The sequence below is a fragment of the Oncorhynchus gorbuscha genome, linkage group LG13, assembly GCF_021184085.1.
Source record: "Oncorhynchus gorbuscha isolate QuinsamMale2020 ecotype Even-year linkage group LG13, OgorEven_v1.0, whole genome shotgun sequence".
Lineage (NCBI taxonomy): Eukaryota > Metazoa > Chordata > Actinopteri > Salmoniformes > Salmonidae > Oncorhynchus > Oncorhynchus gorbuscha.
The window spans coordinates 42739265-42763854 of NC_060185.1; the positions used below are offsets into that span (position 1 = coordinate 42739265).

Below are 24590 nucleotides of genomic sequence, written 5' to 3' on the forward strand. Positions count from 1 at the left end.
CTCGTGTTGGTGTTTGCATTCTGTATCATTCTCGCCCTCCCTTTCTCCCAATGCAGGTCATGTACCTGTCTTACCCTTATCTTCACCAGTACTAGTAGATCAAATGTATCTGCACCCTGTGTCAACGAGGGTGCGTGTACCATTGCCATAAAAAAGCCTCATGTATATAGTCTACTTTTAAAGGTGGTCAATAGTTGAACAGCACCAGTCATTCAATTGAGTGAATTCACTCCATAGCTGTATTTTATATCTCAAACCTACTGTATGCCCTGAAAATCATGGAGTGAAGCGTTGAAGAATTCTCTCTCATTGAAGGCATTGACTACGCTTGCCAACTCTACCGCTGTTCACAGTACTTTCTCTGGTGTCTTGACAAAAGCTCAGGCCTCTAATGCGACCAGACAAGGCCCCTTTTCTTCCCCAAGGGCCATGAAAAAGAGGACAGCCACAGAACACTTGAGTCATTTTAGTAGTAACTCTCTCGTCATTGTCTTTCCGCTACTGCTTACTGCAGCGCTGAGGAAGAATCGGGACAACAGGAAACACAACAAAGACAGAGTTAGAATGAGGACAGGCCCCACTGCTACAGAACAGTGCAAGGGAAATGGGTTGCCATGGACACAGCAGTGAAAGGGTCATTTATAAACATCCCAACACTGCCAGAGTAGGCAGAAAAAGCTCAGTACATATATAAATTAAACTGCCATAGAGAAAGAATGTTGTTGGAAATAAAAAAAGCAGACTAATGTGCTCACGTAGGCCAAATCCTAGTGGTGTCTGTCTGGCCTGAGGAGAAGCTGTCATCTAAGACTTCTCACTGTTTCTATTATGGACATGCTGAACTGCAGGGCCCATATTCATAAAGCATATCAGAGTAGCATTTCATTGTGTATTACTGCTGCTACTTTACCCCAATTCAATTTATGATCTGGGTGCAGAATCCCCTAAAGTCATTCTTTATATCAACTCCACAAAAAACAACACACATTTGTATCTGCTTTCAATCTGGTGCATCACACAGTGCTGGTAAGTGTATGACGGCAGCATGTGATATCAGAATGGGAATCAGTAACTGTGTTTGTGTAATAGCGCTAACCCAGATATTGGAATGGGCAGATAATACATTCACTGCTATTTGTTTCTAGTGTTTTAAGATTGGTGTATGGATACTGTGGCACATCTGTTTCCAGTTCTGTTAAATGTTGCTTTGCCACCGTTAGAATAACGTTGGGAATTGCTATGGATGTGAAATGTAAGCGCTCGCACGTGACCTTTAAAGTCCTTGAGGTGAGGGAGGTGATTAAGTCGATTGATTTCATACGTTTAGACATTGATCAGTTCAGAGTCCATTGTTCTCGTCCCTGTCGCAGGCTGCTGATCACACCTACAGTCACTCAACGAGGTCATTTGAACAGACGAAAGTTGTATTTTAATATTTATTATGTTTCTTAAAGAATCTTTTATCTTCAGTAATTGTGGTTTGAAGCCTCATTGGCTCCAAGCAACCTCAAAATGTCAAAACACACAGACACACACACACACACACACACACACACACACACACACACACACACACACACACACACACACACACACACACACACACACACACACACACACACACACACACACTCGGAAGTTATTCAGACCACTTGACTTTTTCCACATTTTGTTACGTTACAGCCTTATTCTAAAATGTATTAAATAGTCCCCCCCCCAATCTATCTACACACAATACCTGATAATGACAAAGCAAAAACAGGTTTTTAGAAATTTTTGCAAATATACACATACTACCATTCAAAAGGTTGGGGTTATATAGAAATGTCCTTGTTTTTGAAAGAAAAGCACATTTTTTGTCCTTTAAAATAACATCAAATATATCAGAAATACAGTGTAGACATTGTTAATGTTGTAAATGACTATTGTAGCTGGAAATGGCAGATTCTTAATGGAATATCTACATAGGCGTACAGGGGCCATTTATCAGCAACCATCACTCCTGTGTTCCAGTGGCATGTTGTGTTAGCTAGCTACAGCATTTGTGGGTTCGATTACAGGCTCAAAATGGTCAGAAGCAAAGAACTTTCTTCTGAAACTTGTCAGCCTATTCTTGTTCTGAAAAATGAAGGCTATTCCATGTGAGAAATTGCCAAGAAACTGAAGAACTTGTACAACGCTGTGTACTACTTTCCTTTCACAGAACAGTGCAAACTGGCTCTAACCAGAATAGAAAGAGGAGTGGGAGGACCCAGTACTATTTAATCAAGCTGCCAGTTGAGTACTTGTGAGGCGTCTGTTTCTCAAACTAGACACTCTAGTGTACTTGTCCTCAGTTGTGCACCGGGGCCTCCCACTCCTCTTTCTAATCTAGTTTCTTGGCAATTTCTCGTATGGAATAGCCTTCATTTCTCAGAACAAGAATAGACTGATGAGTTTCAGAAGACAATTCTTTGATTCTGGCCATTTTAAGCCTGTAATCCAACCCACACATGCTGATGCTCCAGATACTCAACTAGTCTAAAGGACAGTTTTATTGCTTCTTTAATCAGAACAACAGTTTTCAGCTGTGCTAACATAATTGCAAAGGGGTTTTCTAATGATCAATTAGCCTTTTAAAATGATAAGCTTGGATTAGCTAACACAACGCTCCAGATGAAATCTCGCGTCTTGTGACGGCCGGCCGCCCAACAACCTGCCCGCTCGACCCTATCCCCTCCTCTCTTCTCCAGACCATTTCCGGAGACCTTCTCCCTTACCTCACCTCGCTCATCAACTTATCCCTGACCGCTGGCTACGTCCCTTCCGTCTTCAAGAGAGCGAGAGTTTCTGAAAAAACCTACACTCGATCCCTCCGATGTCAACAACTACAGACCAGTATCCCTTCTTTCTTTTCTCTCCAAAACTCTTGAACGTGCCGTCCTTGGTCAGCTCTCCCGCTATCTCTCTCAGAATGACCTTCTTGATCCAAATCAGTCAGGTTTCAAGACTAGTCATTCAACTGAGACTGCTCTTCTCTGTATCACGGAGGCGCTCCGCACCGCTAAAGCTAACTCTCTCTCCTCTGCTCTCATCCTTCTAGACCTATCGGCTGCCTTCGATACTGTGAACCATCAGATCCTCCTCTCCACCCTCTCCGAGTTGGGCATCTCCGGCGCGGCCCACGCTGGATTGCGTCCTACTTGACAGGTCGCTCCTACCAGGTGGCGTGGCGAGAATCTGTCTCCTCACCACGCGCTCTCACCACTGGTGTCCCCCAGGGCTCTGTTCTAGGCCCTCTCCTATTCTCGCTATACACCAAGTCACTTGGCTCTGTCATAACCTCACATGGTCTCTCCTATCATTGCTATGCAGACGACACACAATTAATCATGACCAGGTGGCGAATCGCATCTCTGCATGTCTGGCAGACATATCAGTGTGGATTCACCACCTCAAGCTGAACTTCGGCAAGACGGAGCTGCTCTTCCTCCCGGGGAAGGACTGCCCGTTCCATGATCTCGCCATCACGGTTGATTGTGTCCTCCTCCCAGAGCGCTAAGAACCTTGGCGTGATCCTGGACAACAAACTGTCGTTCTCAACTAACATCAAGGTGGTGGCCCGTTCCTGTAGGTTCATGCTCTACAACATCCGCAGAGTAACCCTGCCTCACACAGGAAGCGGCGCAGGTCCTAATCCAGGCACTTGTCATCTCCCGTCTGGATTACTGCAACTCGCTGTTGGCTGGGCTCCCTGCCTGTGCCATTAAACCCCTACAACTCATCCAGAACGCCGCAGCCCGTCTAGTGTTCAACCTTCCCAAGTTCTCTCACGTCACCCCGCTCCTCCGCTCTCTCCACTGGCTTCCAGTTGAAGCTCGCATCCGCTACAAGACCATGGTGCTTGCCTACGGAGCTGTGAGGGGAACGGCACCTCAGTACCTCCAGGCTCTGATCAGGCCCTACACCCAAATAAGGGCACTGCGTTCATCCACCTCTGGCCTGCTCGCCTCCCTACCACTGAGGAAGTACAGTTCCCGCTCAGCTCAGTCAAAACTGTTCGCTGCTCTGGTTCCCCAATGGTGGAACAAACTCCCTCACGACGCCAGGACAGCGGAGTCAATCACCACCTTCCGGAGACACTTGAAACCCCACCTCTTTAAGGAATACCTAGGATAGGATAAAGTAATCCTTCTCACCCCCTCCCCCCTTAAAATATTTAGATGCACTATTGTAAAGTGGTTGTTCCACTGGATGTCATAAGGTGAATGCACCAATTTGTAAGTCGCTCTGGATAAGAGCGTCTGCTAAATGACTTAAATGTAAATGTAAATGTAATGTAGATATTCCATACAAAATCTGCCATTTTCTGCTACAATAGTTATTTACAACATTAACAATGTCTACATGGTATTTCTGATCAATATGATGTTATTTTAATGGACAAAAAAAGTGTTTTTCTTTCAAAAACAAGGAAATTTCAAAGTGACCCCAAACTTTTGAACGGTGTATAAAAATAAATAAAAATCTGAAATATCACATTTACATAAGTATTCAGACCCTTTACTCAGTACTTTGTTGAAGGACCTTTGGCAGCGATTACAGCCTCGAGTCTTCTTGGGTATGATGCTACAAGCACACCTGTACTTGGGGAGTGTCCCATTCGTCTCTGCAGATCCTCTCAAGCTCTGTCAGTTTGGATGGGGAGCGTCGCTGCATAGCTATTTTCAGGTCTCTCCTGAAAAATAGTCCTTTTCGCTGAAAAACAAAACATCCCCACAACATGATGCTGCCACCACCATGCTTCAAAGTAGGAATGGTGTCAGGTTTCCTCCAGAAGTGACGCTTGGCATTCAGGCCAAAGAGTTCAATCTTGGTTTCATCAGACCAGAGAATCTTGTTTCTTTTGGCAAACCCCAAGCGGGCTGTCATATCATGCCTTTTTACTGAGGAGTGGTTTCCATCTGGCCACTCTACCATAAAGGCCTGATTGGTGGAGTGCTGCAGAGATGGTTGTCCTTCTGGAAGGTTCTACCATCTTCACAGAGAAACTCTGGAGCTCTGTCAGATTGACCATCGGGTTCTTGTTAACCTCCCTGACCAAGGCCTTTCTTCCCCAATTGCTCAGTTTGGCCAGGCGGCCAGCTCTAGGAAGAGTCTTGGTGGTTCCATACCTCTTCCCTTTAAGAATGATGGAGGCCACTGTATTCTTGGGGACCCCAAATACAGGTGTGCCAAGCTTGTAGTATCATACCCAAAAAGACTCAATAATATATTGTGCTTCAACAAAGTACTGAGTAAAATGTTTGAATACTTATGTAAATGTAATATTTCAGAATTTCTAAAAACCTGTTTTTACTTTGTCATTGGGGGGTATTGTGTGTAGATTGATGAGGGCAAATAAGGCTGTAATAAGGCTGTAATGTGACAAAATGTGGAAAAAAGTAAGTGTGAAAAAATGTGGGGAAAGTAATACTTTCCCGAATACACTGTATATACAAAAGTGTGTGGACACCCCTTCAAATGAGTGCATTCAGCTATTTCAGCCACACCTGTTGCTGACAGGTGTATAAAATCGAGCTCACAGCCATGCCATCTCCAAAGACAACATTGGCAGTAGAGGGGCCTTACAGAAGGGCTCAGTAACGTTCAACGTGGCACCATCATAGGACGCCACCTTTCCAACAAGTCAGTTTGTCAGATTTCTGCCCTGCTAGAGCTGCTCCGGTCAACTGTAAGTGCTGTTATTGGGAAGTGGAAACGTTTAGGAACAACAATGGCTCAGCCGTGAAGTGGTAGGCCACATAAGCTCACAGAATGGGGCCGCCGAGTACTGAAGCGCATACAAATCACCTGTCCTCGGTTGCAACACTCACTGCTGTCATGACGTTGGCTTGGGTTGGTTTATGACAGTCATAAATATCCCCCCCCCTTTTCCTCTCTCTACCCTACTAAGGTTACATTTGCAAAATCCTTGGTTAACATAGAGATTCTGGGAACGTCAGAATGTGGGGGGGAAATTAACTATATTCTGGTAATCCGAACAATTGAACATATGTGGCGGTACTTAATGAATATGATGTCAGTTCGGTTGTCATCTGAGACATTCTCATCAATGATAAGATGACATAAAATTTACAGTGGAAAGTCTATACATTAGAGTTATCAGATTCACATGGAATTGTTGTTCAATTTAAATGTTTGAATATTAAATTATTTGATGGGATGAAATGTGATTTTAGCTTCTAAAATGTGAGATTTGGATTTTCATAAGATAGGGCTGCTCAATCAGTGGCCCTCCCCTGTGAAGGGACAAGGGCTATAAAACTTTTCAAACACACCCTCCTCTTCCTTCCTATATAAGCCCTTGACAACAACATAACTATCTGTTCCGAGGATATGAGGATGACGATCCTATGTCAGAATGGTTCAGATAAAACTACAGAACGAAGCCAACATCAGCATGAGCTTTGGTTGCGAATGGTATGAACTTTGAACTCTTATTCACGACAGAAGTGATACCACCTAGCCGTTGCGTTAGCGACCGCAGCTGAAAATGCAGGTTAGGAAGGAACAGACAGAGTATCCCATCTACCACACAACGACGTTACTACAACTTATCCAAGTGACCACCAGAGACATTCTTCAAAGGACAGAGGACTCGGTTTGGCAACACAGTCTTCCATCTACCACCAACCTACTGAAGCCCAGCTCAGAGTAAATATTTATTGCATTTTCCTTTTCCAAATGGCGGTAATTTAGAATGCATAAGATACTGTATTCACAATAGCACAGCTTTGCCTTTGTTCCTGTCTTCCCACTCTTTTACTCAACCCAGCCCCTTTTCCTTTGTGTAACAAGCTGTCATATCTGTTCCGCCCGTTAAAGAATTATCCAGGTATAATTCATTCTTTGTATATGTAATTCTGTGTGATTAGATAGGTATTTAGTAAATAAATAATTAAACCCAATTTTATTTTGTGGTGCCCGACTCTCTAGTCAATTACATTTACACGATTAGCTCAATCAGGTGATATTAATTACGGAGAAATTATTTTATAGAATAGCATGTCTTAGCAATTAATCCGGCATAGCCAAAGACACGACACTACTGATTTCCAAACTGCCTCTAGAAGCAACGGCAGGACAAGAACTGTTAGTCGGGAGCTTCATGAAATGGGTTTCCATGGCCGAGCAGCCGCACACAAGCCTAAAATCACCATGCGCAATGCCAAGCTTCGGCTGGAGTTGTGTAAAGCTCACCGCCATTGGACTCTGGCGCAGTGGAAACGTGTTCTCTGGAGTGATAAATCACGTTTAACCATCTAGCAGTTCGACAGACGAATCTGGGTTTGGCGGATGCCAGGAGAACACGAACTGCCCGAATGTATAGTGCCAACTGTAAAGTTTGGTGGACGAAGATGGTCTGGGGCTGTTTTTCATGGTTCGGGCTAGGCCCCTCAGTTCCAGTGAAGGGAAATCTTAATGCTACAGCATTCTAGATGATTCTGTGCTTCCAACTTTGTGGCAACAGTTTGGGGAAGGCCCTTTCCTGTTTCAGCAAGACAATGCCCCCGTGCACAAAGTAAGGTCCATACAGAAATGGTTTGTTGAGATCGGTGTGGAAGAACTTGACTGGCCTGCACAGAGCTCTGACCTTAACCCCATCGAACACCTTTGGGGTGAATTGGAACGCCGACTGCAAGCCAGGCCTAATCGACCAACATCAGTGCCTGACCTCACTGATGCTCCTGTGGCTAAATGGAGGCAAGTCCCCGCAGCAATGTTCCAACTTCTACTGGAAAGCCTTCCCAGAAGAGTAGAGACTTTTATAGCACCAAATGGGGAACAACTCTATATTAATATACATGATTTTGGAATGAGATGTTCCATGAGCAGGTGTCCACATAGTTTTGGCTATGTAGTGTTGGCTATGTAGTGTATCTAAACGCACGCATGCTTGCACATGCATGTAAATGCACACACAACCATGCAAACGCATGCTTTCATGTGCACGCACGCACCCACCCACCCACACACCCACACACCCACCCACCCACACACACACCCACACACCCACACACGCACATACACAAAGCCTCCACCATTCTAGAAGGTTGGTTGATATTGTTGCCTGTGAGGCCTGACTGGTTGGATACTCAGTGCTTTTTCCTAACCGCTCCCACTCTTTTCCCCACCACTGTGTCCAGCTCTGGAGCTCTGACTGGCGCCTTGGCACTGCCCAACTGCACTGGCGCCACTTCATCCCCTGCCAGCTCCTACCGACACCTGCCAGCAGCTGTCATTCATAAATAACAAGCCCGATAGCTGCCAGGGTGTCCCAGGGAGGGCATGATGCCCACATAGACTACCCATAGACCAATATGGGTAGTCTACAGTATGTGGACATGACAATATGCATACAACTAACCTATATGTACCTGTTCCAATAGGGGACTATTGATTACGGCCATAATTGGGAATAAGATGGAGACATACAGTACCAGTCAAAGGTTTGGACACACCTACTCATTCAAGCCTTTTTCGTTATTTCTACTATTTTCTACATTGTAGAATAATAGTGAAGACATCAAAACTATGAAATAACACATATGGAATCATGTAGTAACCAAAAAAAGTGTTAAACAAATCCAAATACATTTTATAACCAGCATGGCTACTACAGCATTCTGCAGCAATATGCCATCCAATCTGGTTTGAACTTAGTGGGACTATCATCTGTTTTTTCTGGTAAATGACCCAACACACCTCCAGGCTGTGTAAGGGCTATTTGATCAAGGAGAGTGATGGAGTGCTGCATCAGATGACCTGGCCTCCACAATCACCCGACCTCAACCCAATTGAGATGATTTGGGATGAGTTGGACCACAGCATGAAGAAAAGCAGCCAAGTGCTCAGCATTGGTGGGAACTCCCTCAAGACTGTTGGAAAAGCATTCCAGGTGAAGCTGGTTGAGAGAATGCCAAGAGTGTGCAAAGCTGTCATCAAGGCAAATGGTGGCTACATTTAGATTTGTTTAACACTTTTTTGGTCACTACATGATTCCATATTGTCAGGACCCGGTTACGAACCCGGGTCTCCGGAGTGAGAAACAGTCACTTAACCAACTGAGCCACGAATAGTCGGCAGAACCCGAAGATGAGGCAGACACAGTAGTACTTGAGACGGTGTATTTAATGAAGTAAAAAGTGAAGTTCTTCAGGAAAACATGTAACTCCACAACCTCAAAAGGAATTCCACAAGAACAAAGGTAATCCTCCAAGACAAAAAAGGTAAATCCACAAGGTGGAAGGTAAAGCACAAAAAGCCTCAAAAGATACTCAAAAAACAATCAAACAAGAACAAAAAACAGAATTCCACAAGAGAGTCCACCGGGATCAACAAGAGTTCTCAGAGTACTAGGGCTGGGTGCTAACATACAAACACAGAGCAAAGAACAGAGGAAAACAAAGGGTTTAAATACAATCAGGGGAAATGAGGCACAGGTGCAAATAATAATGGGGATCAAGGGAAAACAAAAGGTCAAAAGGCACAATGGGGGCATCTAGTGACCAAAAACCGGAACAACACTGGCCAAATCCTGACACATATGTGTTATTTCATAGTTGTAATGTCTTCACTATTATTCTACAATGTAGAAAATAGTAAAAACAAACTAAAACCCTTGAATGAGTAGGTATGTGCAAACTTTTGGCTGGTACTGTACATAGTTGGAACAGTTGCCTATTACCAATGAAACATAATGTTTTGATTTTTCACCATCTTCATTGCAGTCCGTATCTGTGTACATAACAGATGCAAGATATTATGCAATTGTTCAAAGCTCCTGGTACAGTATGTGATGCAGTAAAGGTCATCACTAGTGTGTTTAATCTGCCGTCTGCCATCCTCATCTTATGTTGCCTGCTTCTACATGTGATTAATGTATTACAGTAAGTCAACATGGATAAATGTTGGTATGTACATCAAACGGTCATCATTCAAAACATGCAAGATGAAATTGAATTAACCATTTCTGTCAAAACCTACCATGGTTCAATGATCTCAGTAGTTATGTAGGCCATAGTGGTTAAGAAATCCCTGTCCAATCACTGTCACTTTGTCAGCCACTGCGTTGTGATGCTGCAGGCAGAGAATGACATTGCTATTGATTTACCTCCACCTAGTGGAAAGAAAGGATTATTGCGCATTATACAACTGATCCATTTGACATTAGTCATTGTAGGAGCATCATCTAACATAAGAATATTTTGTCCCATATCCTTCAGCAGGTTGACTCTGTCTTAGTCTGTCTCATGTCAACACATAGTCCCATTGATAAAAATGAAGTAGTTGGAGTAGGAATTGTAGCATTGTGTGTGTTTTTGTGTGCATGACTACACTACGCATTTCATTTCTCTCCTGTAATTATATAATATAGGCCCCATAACCTCTCCATTATGCTCCAGAACTCACAAATCACAGTGGACCACCGTGCCTTCAGTGTGCTATGTCATTAATTTAATGGTTGGGTGGTGTTCTGGGGGCAGTTCACTGTGGCTGCATTCACACAAACTAATTGACCAATCAGATCAGTGTTGAAAAATATCTGTGAGAAGTTCTGATGTGATTGGTCAAAAGATTAATTAGTGGAAAGAATTGAGCTGCCTGTGTAAACTTAGCCTTAGATCCCTGCCATCCTGCTCACTGAACTCTCCTACTAATCACAATGCCACAAGTGAATTAGTAGAACAGAACCATACATCAAGATAAAGTTCAACCTTCATGCTGGTTCAGGTTCATTTAATCCAGTATTTTATCTTAATCCAGACCATAATGGATATACAGTAGGTGATCAGGTGCTGGACTTTCCTCTGTTTACAGTCATTGGAAATAAGACCATTTTTCAATTATTGAATTGGAATTTCAGTTTGCTTTCTGAATTGACTGACTTCAAACCCCAACCCTACTACAATGCTAAACCTATGAGACAGTTTTTCCACATTTTGTTACGCTACAACCTTACTCTAAAATGTATTAAATTGTTTATTCCCCCTCATCAATCTCCACACAATACCCCATAATGACAAAGCAAAAACAGGTTTTTAGAAATATCACATTTGCATAAGTATTCAAACCTTCGACTCAGTACTTTGTTGAAGCACCTTTGGCAGAGATTACTGTATCAAGTTTTCTTGGGTATGACACTACATGCTTGGCAAACCTGTATTTGGGGAGTTTCTCCCATTCTTCTCTGCAGATCCTCTCAAGCTCCGTCAGGTTGGATGGGGAGTGTTGCTGCACAGCTATTCAGGTCTCTCCAGAGATGTTTGATCGGGTTAAAGTCCGGGCTCTGGCTGGGACACTCAAGGACATGCAGAGACGTGTCCCGAATCCACTCCTGCGTTGTCTTGGCTGTGTGCTTAGGGTCATTCTCCTGTTGGAAAGTGAACCTTCGCCCCAGTCTTACGTCCTGAGCACTCTGGATCAGGTTTTCATCAAGGATCTCTCTGTACTTTGCTCCGTTCATCTTTGCCTTGATCCCGACTAGTCTCCCAGTCCCGGCCGCTGAAAAACATCCCCACGGCATGATGCTGTCACCACCATGCTTCACTGTATGGATGGTGCCAGGTTTCCCCCAGACGTGATGCTTGCCATTCAGGCCAAGGAGTTCAATCTTGGTTTCATCAGACCAGATAATCTTGTTTCTCATGGTCTGAGGGTCTTTTGGCAAACTCAAAGTGGGCTGTTATGTTTATTTTACTGAGGAGTGACTCCCATCTGGCCACTCTACCATAAAGGCCTGATTGGTGGAGTGCAGCAGAGATGGTTGTCCTTCTGGAAGGTTCTCCCATCTCCACAGAGGAACTCTGGAGCTCTGTCAGAGTGACCATCGGGTTCTTGTCACCTCCCTGACCAAGGCTCTTCTCCCCCGATTGCTCAGTTTGGCCGGGCAGCCAGCTCTAAGAAGAGTCTTGGTAGTTCCAAATTTCTTCCATTTAAGAATGTTCTTGAGGACCTTCAATGTTGCAGACATTTTTTGGTACCGTTCTCCAGATCTGTGCCTCGACACAATCTTGTCTCGGCACTCTACAGACAATTTCTTCAACTTCATGGCTTTGTTTTTGCTCTGACATGCACTGTCAACTGTGGAACCTTAATATAGACGGGTGTGTGCCTTCCAAAATCATGTCAATCCATTGAATTGACTACAGGTGGACTCCAATCAAGTTGTAAAAACGGCTCAAGGATGATCAATGGAAACAGGATGCACCTGAGCTCAATTTATAATCTCATAGCAAAGGCGCTGAATACTTAGTTAAATATGATATTTCTGTTGTATATTTTTAATAAATGTGCTAAAAAAATGTAAAAACCTGTTTTCGCTTTGTCATTATAGGGTATTATGTGTAGATTGATGAGGGGAAACCATTTAATCCATTTTAGAATAAGGCTGTAATGTAACAATATTTGGAAAAAGTCAAGAGTTCTGAATACTGACTGAAGGCACTGTATACCTATCTGTAAGATACTTTATATTCTAAATCAATCTATAGCTCATTTCCTGTTTATGTCTCAGCATTACATGGGAATTGTGGGTAATGTGTTCCTTCTGTGAAGGAGGCATGTTTTCCACGAGGGGCATGAAACTCCTCGTGGAATTGGGCCAAATCCATTTATATACTGTAATTGGTATGATTCAAGGAAATGGTTGTCATTTCATGGCTCTTAGTCTGATTTACCACCCTGTTTTCTCTGAGAAACCTACACAGAAAAACAGACCAATCACCTTTACATGACCTTGGGTCTTTCAGGAACTGGCCAATCTGGTTAATAAAATAGAGTGATGGTCCAGGGCACTCCGTCAACAGAACCTCCACCTATGTTCCCAGGTCAGTTCTTATACCTTCGCTCCACTGTGGCTGAGTTTTTATACGTCACATCAGTTCTTATGCAACTCAATTCTTTCTAGCTTGACCTGACGTTTCTGAAGAAGGTTGAGGTTGGATAAATCCAGATGGAGGTTTGAGAAATGGCAGGGCTAATGGCCTATATGTACCCAATGGAGACAACCTCTCTGCCAGACTGCTTTCTAGAGCCAGTACTGTTGGTGTCTGCCTGCCTATCCTCCTACTTACTGGCTCTGCTACTTGTGGTGTCATCTGAATGTACATTAGCAGTGACCTTCGAGAAAGGTGTAGGAAAAACTAATGATGTAGCTATATGTATTTTTTACATATTCTATATGCAGTATGAGATTACATTTACTTAATTTGGAGAAAGAAAAGAACATACATCCCACTGGTCACAGACTGTTTGAATTGTATTTTAATTTACCTCTTTATTTATGTTGTTGGCATGACGTTGACACAATGACATTGATTCAAACATACCATTTTAGTATCAACATTGAAACAAGGTCAAATAAAATGTCATATGAATCATGTGAAATTCAACAATTTCAACCACCCCATTATACTGTATATTGAATACAGGATGTGGAATTTAAAATGCAATTTCAACATATACATAGTTCTGATGATTGGGTTGAAATTAGATTGATGTAACATCCTGTTAGTCAGGTTAAGAAATTGTACAAGTTGAAGTTTTACCTAAATTTCAATGTTTACAATGCTGGTTAAAATGAGATGAAAACAGTACTGGTTGACTTTTTGCAAATCCAAATGTGTTGTCCACGTCAAAATAGGTTGACAAATGAAGTTGAAACAACGTTGATTCAACCAGTGTGTGCCCAGTGGGATAGCTTAAGTTATAAATTCAGACATGTTGATTTTTAAAAAAAGAAGAGAAAAAAGATTGTCATATACACAGAATCTGATGGTATACACACATGGAATAAAACAACAATTGGTTATAACTATATAGAAGGCCAGTATTATAGGATCCAGTACTTTGTAAAGAATGTCTGATGGAGAAATGAAAATCCCACATCAATGGACACTGGATAGATGAGATTACAAATAATCTGTGCTTTTCATCAGCAAGCGAATCAATTAGATTTCTTCCAAATAAATAACACTATCATAAAACTGGTCGTTTGGCTCCAGGATCCCTGCTAACAGTCCATCATGACATGTTCATGTTGCTGTCAGAATCATCTCGTGATTATCTCAACTTGCTTCCAGACTAGAATGTATTTAGATATAGCATGGGTTAATATTAACCTTAACTGACCGACCTTGGAAACAATGTGTAACTCTTACATTTCCATCTCTGTAGTACCATACATAGAGTGAAAGGTGCCTAGACGAGATCACTTTTTCTGACCAATGCAAAAATCACACATCAACGTCATTATCATGGACAAATCCAAGTAAATGCCAATAGAAAACAGCTCAAACAAACGAAAATGCAGCTAGTGTACTGTCATTCCAGGCTCAATGTTTGACGTGACTGAACTGAAGTTGGCTAGCTAGGGACAAGAACGTTATCCAGCCTGCATAGCAACCATTTTGTTTAGCAGAACAGACGACCGTCCTTTTGCATAGCAACTACGCAAAAAAAAAAATGAACGACTGGTACGCATCTGTAGCAACATGACCGAAAGAATCAAGCAGATTTCTGTAAGAATTACATTTTATATATTCACTTATCAAAATAAAGTTAATGTAAATATGTGAGTCATTGTTATTTTAATATGTTGGTAACACATTTCTAAAAGCAATAAGGCATGCAAGGCAGTGCTGCATCATGAATAGTCACAGGCAAATGGGTTGACTCCGTTGTAGCGTTGGGCCGAACAACGCCATTTACCTGTGACTTTATTCATGATACACCACTGCCTCTTGTGCCTTATCACTAACTAAACCCTCAGTATTCATTCAAATGATGTGCTTGTTTCAAACATCAATGGATCCCTAGGGTGCCCACCTTTTAAGATAAGCAGAGCCTAAATTAACATACTATACCGCTTTCACACTAGTGAGCAGAGCCAAGCAGTACTGCACTGACCTGGTTAACAATCCACCCGAGTTGCTGAAAAGGACAATGTCAAAGGAAAATACGAGCCAGGAGACAGATGGGATCAGCACGACAGTGTGAAAAAGGGTACTAATGTAAACTGGAATGTCTGTATGGGACATCTTTATTAATTTTCCTGACTCAAACCATGGCCCGCACTGCCTGAGATCGCATCAGGGAGGAAGATCATGTTGCGATGTCATTTCCGGTGTCTCCTCTTTGTCGGGTTACCGTGGTTACACGCCTGTTACTCCTTGACATTGTCTGAGGCAAAGGCTTGGCTGGCCACCACAATCCACACCTGAATTAAAATCTAACCTAACTCATGAATGTTCAGCCATTCCCAACAGATAAGAATGATATTAAGACTGCCTCTGGTGTCTTATCACCAACTAAACCCTCAGTATTCATTCAAAATGATGTGCTTGTTTCAAACATCAATGGATCCCTAAGGTTTCAAAATGATGTGCTTGTTTCAAACATCAATGGATCCCTAAGGTGCCCCCCTTTTAAGATAAGCAGAGCCTAAATTAACATACTAAAGACTGCCTCATGTGCCTTATCACTAACAGAAAAGTTGTTGGGCTATGTCTTTCAGTGCCGGCAGTGGGTAGTTTGGGTTAGGGGGGGATGGGGGTTCTCTCAGTCTTCTACACTCAGTCAATTACAACGGTCTTGGCATTCCAGTTTTCAGAAGTTCAGTTCTTGTCCCGCTAGTCCAGCTCTTGTTCCTGGTTTTAGGCCGTCGATATCAGATGAGGCAGTCCCATGTTTAGAGTGCTACTCCAGGACATCAGTCGAGTGCCTTCCCCATAGGACAGGGCTCATCTGGATTTCTCTCTTAAAAGGTCAGTGGCTCACAGTGCACAGGGAAACAAAGATAAGCAACATGTAGTGTGCCGTGGCATCCGACTAGATTTCAGATGCACGGCAGAATGGTGTCCCAGGTCTCTGCCCTGACCTCACAGGCTGCCCTTGCGAATGGCACAGCCGTCACAGACGCGGACAGGGTGGTCCCAGCCACGGGAGGGCACGGGGCGGCTCTTGGAGGAGCAACCGCTGCAGACACCCTGGCCACACGCCCGACAGTGGTGCTTGGACATACTGGGGGTGAAGGCTTTGCTGCACCTGTGGCACTGCACGATCTGGGGGTCGGGGACCCAGTAGTCAGGCCGGGCCACTCCTTTCACAAAGCCTGGAACATGGAGGACAGAGAGAAATAAATAGCTCTCTTTATAAAGTAGTTGCCGTTGAGTCAGAGCAGTGGATAAAGACTGTGTAATCTTTGTGAATATAATGCTGTATCTTGTAGATTACTGTCTGCATATGCTGTAAAATGTCTATGGTTTCCAAGTGTTTTTGTGAATACACAGAGACATGTGTACTAGCTAGCTTTATTTGTGATGCATTTCTTAAACATGACGCTAGCCGTACTCACACAGAGGGTAGTCCACTGCAGTGGTGACCATGTCTAGAGTAGACTGGGCCACCTCTGTCACCCTGCGGGCCATCAGCCCCCGCGGCTCCACCACAGCCACTACAGGACACAGAGAGGGACCAACAGAGCCATCAGGACCACTGGAATACATTTTCTTTTAACCTCTATTCAACCAGGAAGTCCCTTGAGATGAGTAGTCTCTTTCTCAAGGAGACATGAAAGAACACTTACTATTCACATCAAACACCTCAGTTGCCCCCCAAATGGAACCCTATTCCCTTTGTTAGTACTACTTTTGTCCAGAGTCTAAGTAAGTCAAGTAAGTAGGTAAGTCTTTGGCAAGTAAGCGTTGTCCGACCCAGAACGGCCCACCCTTGTCAAACGTAGTGCAGTATGAAAGGAACTGGGTGCCATTTGGGATGCAACCCCCATTCATTCATTACAAAAAAAAAATAATACATTTGACTACAAACTGATCCTGAATCAGACTAAGGAGGAGGTAACATCAGCTTGTACATTAACATCCATGACCAAACACTGATCCTAAATCAGACTTTGGGGGAGGTAACATAAGCTGGCATCCTGACCCTGGCTGGTGGTGTCGGTCCCTCCCTGGCGGTGGCAGGCGTCACAGACCCGGACGGGGGTGCTTCCCCAGCCCCTCTCGGGTACGGGCATCTTGCGGGTGGAGCAGGCCTGGCAGAAGCCCTCGCCACACGAACGACAGTGGTGCTTCCTCTCTGCCTCCTCAAAGGGCTTCTTACAGCAGTGACACATCTGGGGGACAGGCACAGAGCACAATAATGATTTGAATGTCAAGAGCCAGTAGTCAGAACTATACACTCACAACCGGCAGCGTAGCCTAGTGGTTAGAGCGTTGGACCAGTAACCGGAAGGTTGCGAGTTCAAACCCCCGAGCTGACAAGGTACAAATCTGTCGTTCTGCCCCAGAACAGGGAGTTAACTCACTGTTCCCAGGCCGTCATTGAAAATAAGAATGTGTTCTTAACTGACTTGCCTGGTTAAATAAAGGTTAAAAAAATTACAATTAAAAAAAAAAAAACATACCAAACAACTCTGTTCAGTGCCACATTTGAGAATTACAGCCGAGTATTGATTTCATTCACTATAATGATATATTGGGTTTAGAACTAACACTGCACTGGGTCTATTGCCTCAATAAAAACAGCAATTCTTAGGGCTCTGCTATCTGTTCAAAAAGCCTGTGAGTGTGTTGCTGGTTAGATGATGCTGTGAGAGTGATGACTCACGGTGATGTCCGTGTTGGGTCTCCAATAGAGCGGGGCCACCTGGTCAGTGAGCCAGGACGTGACAGCCTTGGTGGGGCCCGTGCTGTACTCCGACACAGACTGGATCACAAAGTTCATCCCATCCAGCATCCTCTGGGCCGCATTCTGGTGGTCTGTCAGGAAGGTCTCAGACTGGACACACAAAGACAGGGAGAGCAACGGTCAGAGGGAGGCCATCTTTGAATGCATTTGATATCCATGTTGGCAGTACGTGTTCATCCATTCATAACTGATGATGACCGTGACATATTGAAGTGCAGAGTTGACGGTGCCAGTGAAAGTAACGTCATCTTTATTAACCGTTGACAGGTGACATACTTTGAAAGTGAAATATATTCCAGAGACTTTGCGCATATATTACAACCTGCTGTCTCAAATTCCTCTAAATATTCTCACTGGTACTTCAATTGAGCTTGAGTGACGGTTTGCATGTTGTGCCCGTCAGTACAACGAGGAGTGTGTTGGACTAGGAAGCTCTGCTCACCCCGTCCCAGACGTGTTTGACCTCGGGCCGCACCACGCCACTCTCTGGGTCCTGGTTGCCCAACCAGTACTGCCGGCTGCGGTAGATGATGCCACAGCTGCCACACTCCAGGACATACCTGGCAGGACAGGGGCACCGTGGTGGGGGAAAGGATGAGAGGGGGAGGAAATATATAGTGAATTGGCTTCGATGGCAGAGTGGATTCCGCGTTTGGACGTGTGTGTATATCTGTGTATGAGTGGTACTTCATTGAATGGATTCGAGAGCCCTGGTTGAAAGGGACATCTTTAATGCCATCGTAAAAGTTCATATGTGTGTGTCTCAGTGTCTGCAAAGAGTCCAGATTACGTCGGCAACTCACCCAGACCAGGCGTACTTCGCCAGCCCAAACCAGGGGTTGTCTGTGGAGGCTGAGGTTTTAGGGATGACAATAACCTCCCTGCCCCCCTCATAGCACCTCTGCGTGGGTAGGACCAGATCAGGGAGTTAGCACACAACATATGATCACGGCTAGGTTCATGCATTTCGCTTGTACTACAAAACTGTTCAACACCATCTTCACAGGATTTAAGCCGATATCGTATATAGAAGAACACTACTGTCAACTTTCTTTTCAGATCACATTAATAAGTCTTTATTGCTTTCAACTGAATGTAATTTATAATATAATAATAATAATAATAATAATATATGCTTTCAACTGATGTGTGCATACATTCTACGTATAATTTATCTCTCCAACTGAGCTGGACCACTCCCATCACAGACATAGACCATATGTGAAATGGAGATGAGGACCTTGCAGATGAGGACCTTGTTGTTGTACTGGTGAGCGTACTGACACAGTCCGTCTGCCAGGTGAGGGACCCTGTCTCTGAGATGGTTCATCCCGTTCTTACAGCGGATACTGAGGGGAAAGAGAACAGTGAAAACCCCCATTCAAATCAGAAGGACGGTTGAATCCATCCATCACAAACCTAACATCCAAGTTACTTGTGTAAAACGTGAAGGTGTACAGAAAATATTTGGCTGAACATCATCAGTGACTAACGCTCCCATGTTGGTGGATGGCCAAAAGGCGCTTCTCCTTCTCTCCTAGCGACTTAACACGTTAGACGTGCATCATAACACATTTATAACAGGGACAAACAAGGATTTATACTCAAGCAGTGAGATCCTGTTAAACCAATATCTATTTCTGGATATGAACATCAATCCGCATGTTTAGGGAAAATATTTGGTTTCTAATCTAGCTCAAATTTCCCAAGTGAAAGAAGACACTCTACTGTACAGAATGAATACCCATAGAGGGGTATGATATCCATATGACAAACCGACTTTTATGCTTCCTTTGTGGCAACCCATCTGGGAGGGACACATATCCTAGCACTATTTGCTCGCGTGCAGCATGTGAATACACCATTCATTAGTGCACACTGTATCAAAACGTTCTGCAGTGGACAATGGTTTGCAATGAAAACGAGAGCTTCTATTGGACAATTTCAGGTTAGTCCCTCTCCATTTACTTTTGATTCATGTGATAGAGTTACTCTGGGCAGATACATGCAGCAGATGCAGGTAAGTCACTTACTTGCAGCTGAGGCAGACTGAAGAGCAGGTGAAGTACTCATCAGGGAAGAAGGAGTAGAGGGGTATCTTGTCATCAAAGATCTCCCCACAGAACCTGTCACTCAGGGCCTGGAGAGGAGGGGAGAAGGAGAGAGATGAGGAAACCAAGGGGTGGAAAGGGAGGAGGCAAGCAGAGTCATGAGGTCAAAAACAAACAATCAGTGGGTTTTGGAAAGGCCTATTTACCCAGACAAGCATCAAATTCCCATTAAAATTCACTAGTACTGGCATTACCTGTCTATCAAACAAATGAATTATGCGACAATGCAAAGAGATATCAACACACACAGACCTGCAAGGCGCTGAAGACGATGGCCGGTTGGCGGGGCGATCGGGTGGCAGTGTTCCTGACTTGCTGGCGTACAGCCTCCAGGAGCAGAGAGTAGTTGGTCGGTGGAGTGATGGTCTGTGTGCCCACGTACTGCACTGAGCTGAAGGCCTCTGTACCCAGGCCCAGGTCATGGAAGCGCCTCTGGAGCTGAGTGTCTGCATAGCCAGGGACATCTGTTCGCTCTGTGGGGACAAAGTAGGACATTGTCATGGGTTGAGTTCACCCACCCACCTGACTGCTGTGTAAATGGTGTAGTATGTGTGGGTGTGACTGAAGTAGCTGGGGAATCTGTATCTGTGGATGTGTCTCAGACAGTGTGACGGTTAAGTATGATTCTGACCGTACATAAGAAAATGTTGGTGTGTTGTTGTTAATTTCAATAATAAAAATGAATTTTATTTATCCCTAAGGGGCTATTACTTTGGGCAGATGAGTCTGCAACAACATGACAGCATACCCCAACCATACCACAATGTGTTGCCTAACAACTCAGGAGCAAAATGTTGTGTAATGCATGCACAGAAACAGATGATTGAATGTGGTGCATGTTAGTGACTGGGCCTCTCCTGTACATACCATGGCCCAGTAGCTGGGTGTGGGTGGTCTCCTGGAACACGATGACCGCGGGCCCCAGGGAGGAGAGGGGAACGTCCATGCCACAGCGGCTGGAGAGGGCACGCAGCTCGGGGGTGAAGTGCTTCAGGTAGGCCCCTGAGGCGCTGCTTAGGAACTGGAACATGTCGTTGTGCAGCCTCTCGGCCCGCGTGCGGTACACCACCACATCCGATACGGCCAGCACCTTCAGCAGCAGACGCATGCGCTGGTTCTGGTTGGCCGCTGCCCCCAGCAGGCCCTCTGTGTCCAAAGCCACAAGGCCCAGCCCGGGGTCAAAGGCGGCCCACACGCCCACCGTGCAGGAGCTGGGGGACTTGGAGGTGTAGAACACAGTATCCCCGCCAAACAGGATGTGGTTGAGGGTGTGGGACTTGCCGTCGCCCGTGTTGCCGAAGATGGAGAGGACCTTGACGCCCTGCATGTCACCGCAGCCCAGCCTCTCCAGGAACTGAGCCTCATCGTGGACCTGGGTTAATGTTGGAGAGGATGGGAGATCAAACTATGTTATAGGCAGCTGTAAGATTTTATGTTGGCAGATACATGCCAAATTACTTTACCTGTAGGAGCAATTTTGGCTTATGTAGTTGTTGTGTTGTGTATATAGTTTGTCTATATTTATTCAATTTAATGTGAACACTAGAGGGCACTATATCGACTTGGGTCATGGGTCAAATGTATAGGCACACAGGTGACCAGGTAGTATGGATGCACAGAGGTATGGAGAAAAAACATGCAGATGTTATTGCCGTAGGTGCATATTTTTAGTTTTAATGTGTTAATAGTGAGCAGGGTAAGAAAACCACATAAATAGGACAAAATGGCTCCTCCGTTACCATTTGGCCTAACAATTATGTTATGAAAGAAGGCGACATTACACTGAATATAGTGATCAGTAGCCACAAGGCTCAACCTTACCCTTATTCGTGACTCAAATTGCATTTCATTACATTGAGCCATTGCATGTCCCCTTTAGCCTTGCGAAGAAAATGTCCCGACGATACTCAAATCATCTGTTTAAATGCAAATACGCCTCGCACGCGTTCCAGTTCTTTGAAACATTTGAATTTAGAACTTAACATTCATATAAGCGAGAGTTTTTAAAATTGAAAAAGATACTAACTGTATGACGTTTTAGGAAAGTTGCAAAAAACTACCAAAGAAATGCATACAAAGATAACCCCAACCCATTCCACCTCACAGTCAGCCTCCACATCCTCCCTTCACAACCAGAAATCATGCCTACAACACCAGCAGTGCTGTCTGCCAGCAGTAATCTTCTATGATTTATTGAGAGATTCAAGGGCTATCGTCATTAAGTAAAATATATATATATTTGTTTACTTTGCCCCAGAAGCATATAACTGCAAGGCACTCCAACATCAATGTGCTTACCTGATGTCGGGGACACAGTGAACAGTTGGGGCCGATTTCAATGTTAAACGTTTCCTTGGTGTTAAATACAGTCTGTGAACAAACTTAAAATGTATAAGTTGATGGTTTGATTTACGGGATGCCACAGTCGTATTTTTCCATATTCTGTTCCAGTTAAAGGGTTGTTCAGATTCAATTAGATCTGTGGACCATACTTTTTAATGGCTAGCTCAGAATGAGCTTTCCAAAAGTTGTTTATATATTATAAATAAATCCCATGGTTCCGTAATTGGATTTCCTAAAGGGGCTCCATAGGCCAGCATGGCTGACCTAAGTTGTGAATACAGAAGAAAATGTGTTTCCTGGTAATGTGTACACACCTTTCAAATCTTGGAATGTTCTCAAACCATTGCTGTCCATGATATTAGTACGGGTATGGATTCCACATTTGTGTGAGCAATAATAAGCCCAAAGCGTAGTTGACATTATTTAAGGGATACGGTGAAGACCACCAGGGCAATAGGCAACACCATATGTCTCTATACTCAGCCGGGAGAGCCGAAGAATCACGTCTAAACCAGTTTAGGGTGGGACGTAAATACAATTTACATTTGGGTACGGACATTCCTCCTCCGTCTTTCCCTCTTTGTAAATTTGTTCATTTGATCATAAATGGTTTACCTTGCCATATACATCTTTAAACCGCACTATGACTTTCATCCCAACAGACAGAACGAGGAACAATGGGAAGCATTGAACTACAGGAATTCAGCGGTGGCTATATATTTATTTTGACAATAGATATTCTGCCGGTTAAAGCCACTGTGCTATTATTTCATCTACCGAGGGGTTTTTTCTCCGTTCATATTGAATTGATTTGAGCGTTCTGTTAATGTTTCTGGATATGGTTGTATCTAAGGAAGGAAATATATCTACTCCCAAATACTTAAGATGAGAAATGACTGGTAGAGATGGAGTCCTGAGATGGTAGACCTTGGGCTCCAGAGAGCTAGGCTCAATTCCACAAGACAGTTAATTAGCTTCAGTCTAGACTTGTGTGTTACTTGCTGCTTTTAGCAAAACACTAGTGTTGCTCCCAATTGTATTGGGTTGCACAAAAACAGTACACAGGAAGCCAGAAGTTAAATACAATTCCATTTCAATGGTGCTGGTGGGCAGGATGGTTTGTGATTATGGTGGTGGGAATGAGATACAGAACATCTAAAGGATCACATTATTAAACAGGCTTTACAAATGTGGGTCTGTTGATGACCCACTTCCTCTCTGCATACCTCTAGTCAAAATGATAATTTCGATATTCTGTCTCAAATCCCCCCCCAGTCGTAGTGACCAACCATCCTAACCACCGGTGCAGTAAATCAAAATGGAATTGTATTTAATTTCCGGAATTCCTCTCGGACTGTTTTTGTGCAACCCAATATAACTGGGATCAACATGTATGTAAATACACAATGATTGCTAAAAGCAGCGAGAGTGTGGTGCGTTTGCACAGCCTGATTCATTAGGGACTTTCCTGAAAGGAAAAACAAACAATACCAGGCATGCTGACATACCATAGACATAGATAGAGGAATAATATTTATATATGTGCCATTATAGTGTCTGTGATAGTATGGGAAGCGCCATTGAGGCTATAACCCATAGGAATCCCCACCCAGTTGACTACTTTAAAATGGCGGAATCCCACAATGGCGCTGCCCATGTTAAAACGGCCCTTTGGCCACTAGAGGCCTCTATAATTATCTATGTAACAGACATCAAGGTATAATACTCCTGCCCTTTTAAAAACGAACCATCTTTAACGTTAACATTGACTAGCTAGTCATACTTACATGGCTAAAGTTCCTTTCAAGTTAACTGCGCGTCGACCATTTCGACGAATTTGCTACAAAATAAGAATAGCCTACCAGTACTGTTCAATGGCTAACATTACCCGTCGTAATGTTAGCTTAGGTTTAGACGAGGCCCATGTCAAAATAATGAGTAACGATAGCTAACTAACACCGTAGTTGGCTGTTAGTTGTGCAAGACGGGATGGCAACGTGATATATTTAACTTTATTAACACAAACATTACAACTGGCTAATGTTACCCTTTGGTCAACCAGATGGGCTTTGTTTTCATTCTACCTAGCCAGTTAACGTTTGTTGCGTGCTAGCAAATCGACGTCGTTACCTGTAGGTTTTCTTGTTCGTCAACCAAAAGAAAACTCCGACCATTTTCCGAGTGTTCTTCTGTTGTTTTCATGTGACAGAGCGATACCTCCTCCATTTCTTTCATTAGTACTTCGGACATTGTTATTAAACCATCCCTGGCCTGACGGTAGCAGAAACTTCCCCCACTCCGGACAACAACAATACAACGCGTGGATTGGCGAGGGAGGAGCCATCAGCAACAGAGCACGGAAAAGACTACGTAGTTACGTGAGGA

The 24590-nt window shown here is 43.8% G+C and overlaps 1 protein-coding gene across 2 annotated transcripts; it reads right to left on the minus strand.

Annotated features, from left to right (window-relative positions):
• Positions 1 to 13674: 13674 nt before the first annotated feature.
• LOC123992922 (zinc finger FYVE domain-containing protein 1-like) lies at positions 13675 to 24541 on the minus strand. Of its 2 annotated transcripts, none has more exons than XM_046294567.1 (11): positions 24336 to 24541; positions 20730 to 21234; positions 20115 to 20335; positions 19785 to 19891; positions 19007 to 19100; positions 18555 to 18652; positions 18194 to 18311; positions 17671 to 17841; positions 16987 to 17176; positions 16400 to 16498; positions 13675 to 16156 (listed from the first exon to the last, which is right to left on the minus strand). In XM_046294567.1, the coding sequence occupies exons 1-11, from the start codon at positions 24453 to 24455 to the stop codon at positions 15924 to 15926; spliced, it is 1956 nt and encodes a 651-aa protein (XP_046150523.1). In that variant the 5' UTR covers positions 24456 to 24541; the 3' UTR covers positions 13675 to 15923. The 2 variants fall into 2 exon arrangements, with proteins under 2 accessions (XP_046150523.1, XP_046150522.1); XM_046294566.1 differs by having other exon boundaries at positions 18992 to 19100.
• Positions 24542 to 24590: the final 49 nt, after the last annotated feature.

What these genes read in the sequence shown, in the direction of transcription:
- LOC123992922 (XM_046294566.1), bottom strand. Translation starts at nt 24,455, where the DNA reads ATGTCCGAAGTACTAATGAAAGAAATGGAGGAGGTATCGCTCTGTCAC. An exon ending in ACAAGGTCCTCATCTGCAAG is followed by an intron (nt 18,653 to 18,991) that starts GTCCTCATCTCC and finishes CTACCCACGCAG; the next exon opens with AGGTGCTATGAGGGGGGCAG. An exon ending in TCAAACACGTCTGGGACGGG is followed by an intron (nt 17,842 to 18,193) that starts GTGAGCAGAGCT and finishes TTGTGTGTCCAG; the next exon opens with TCTGAGACCTTCCTGACAGA.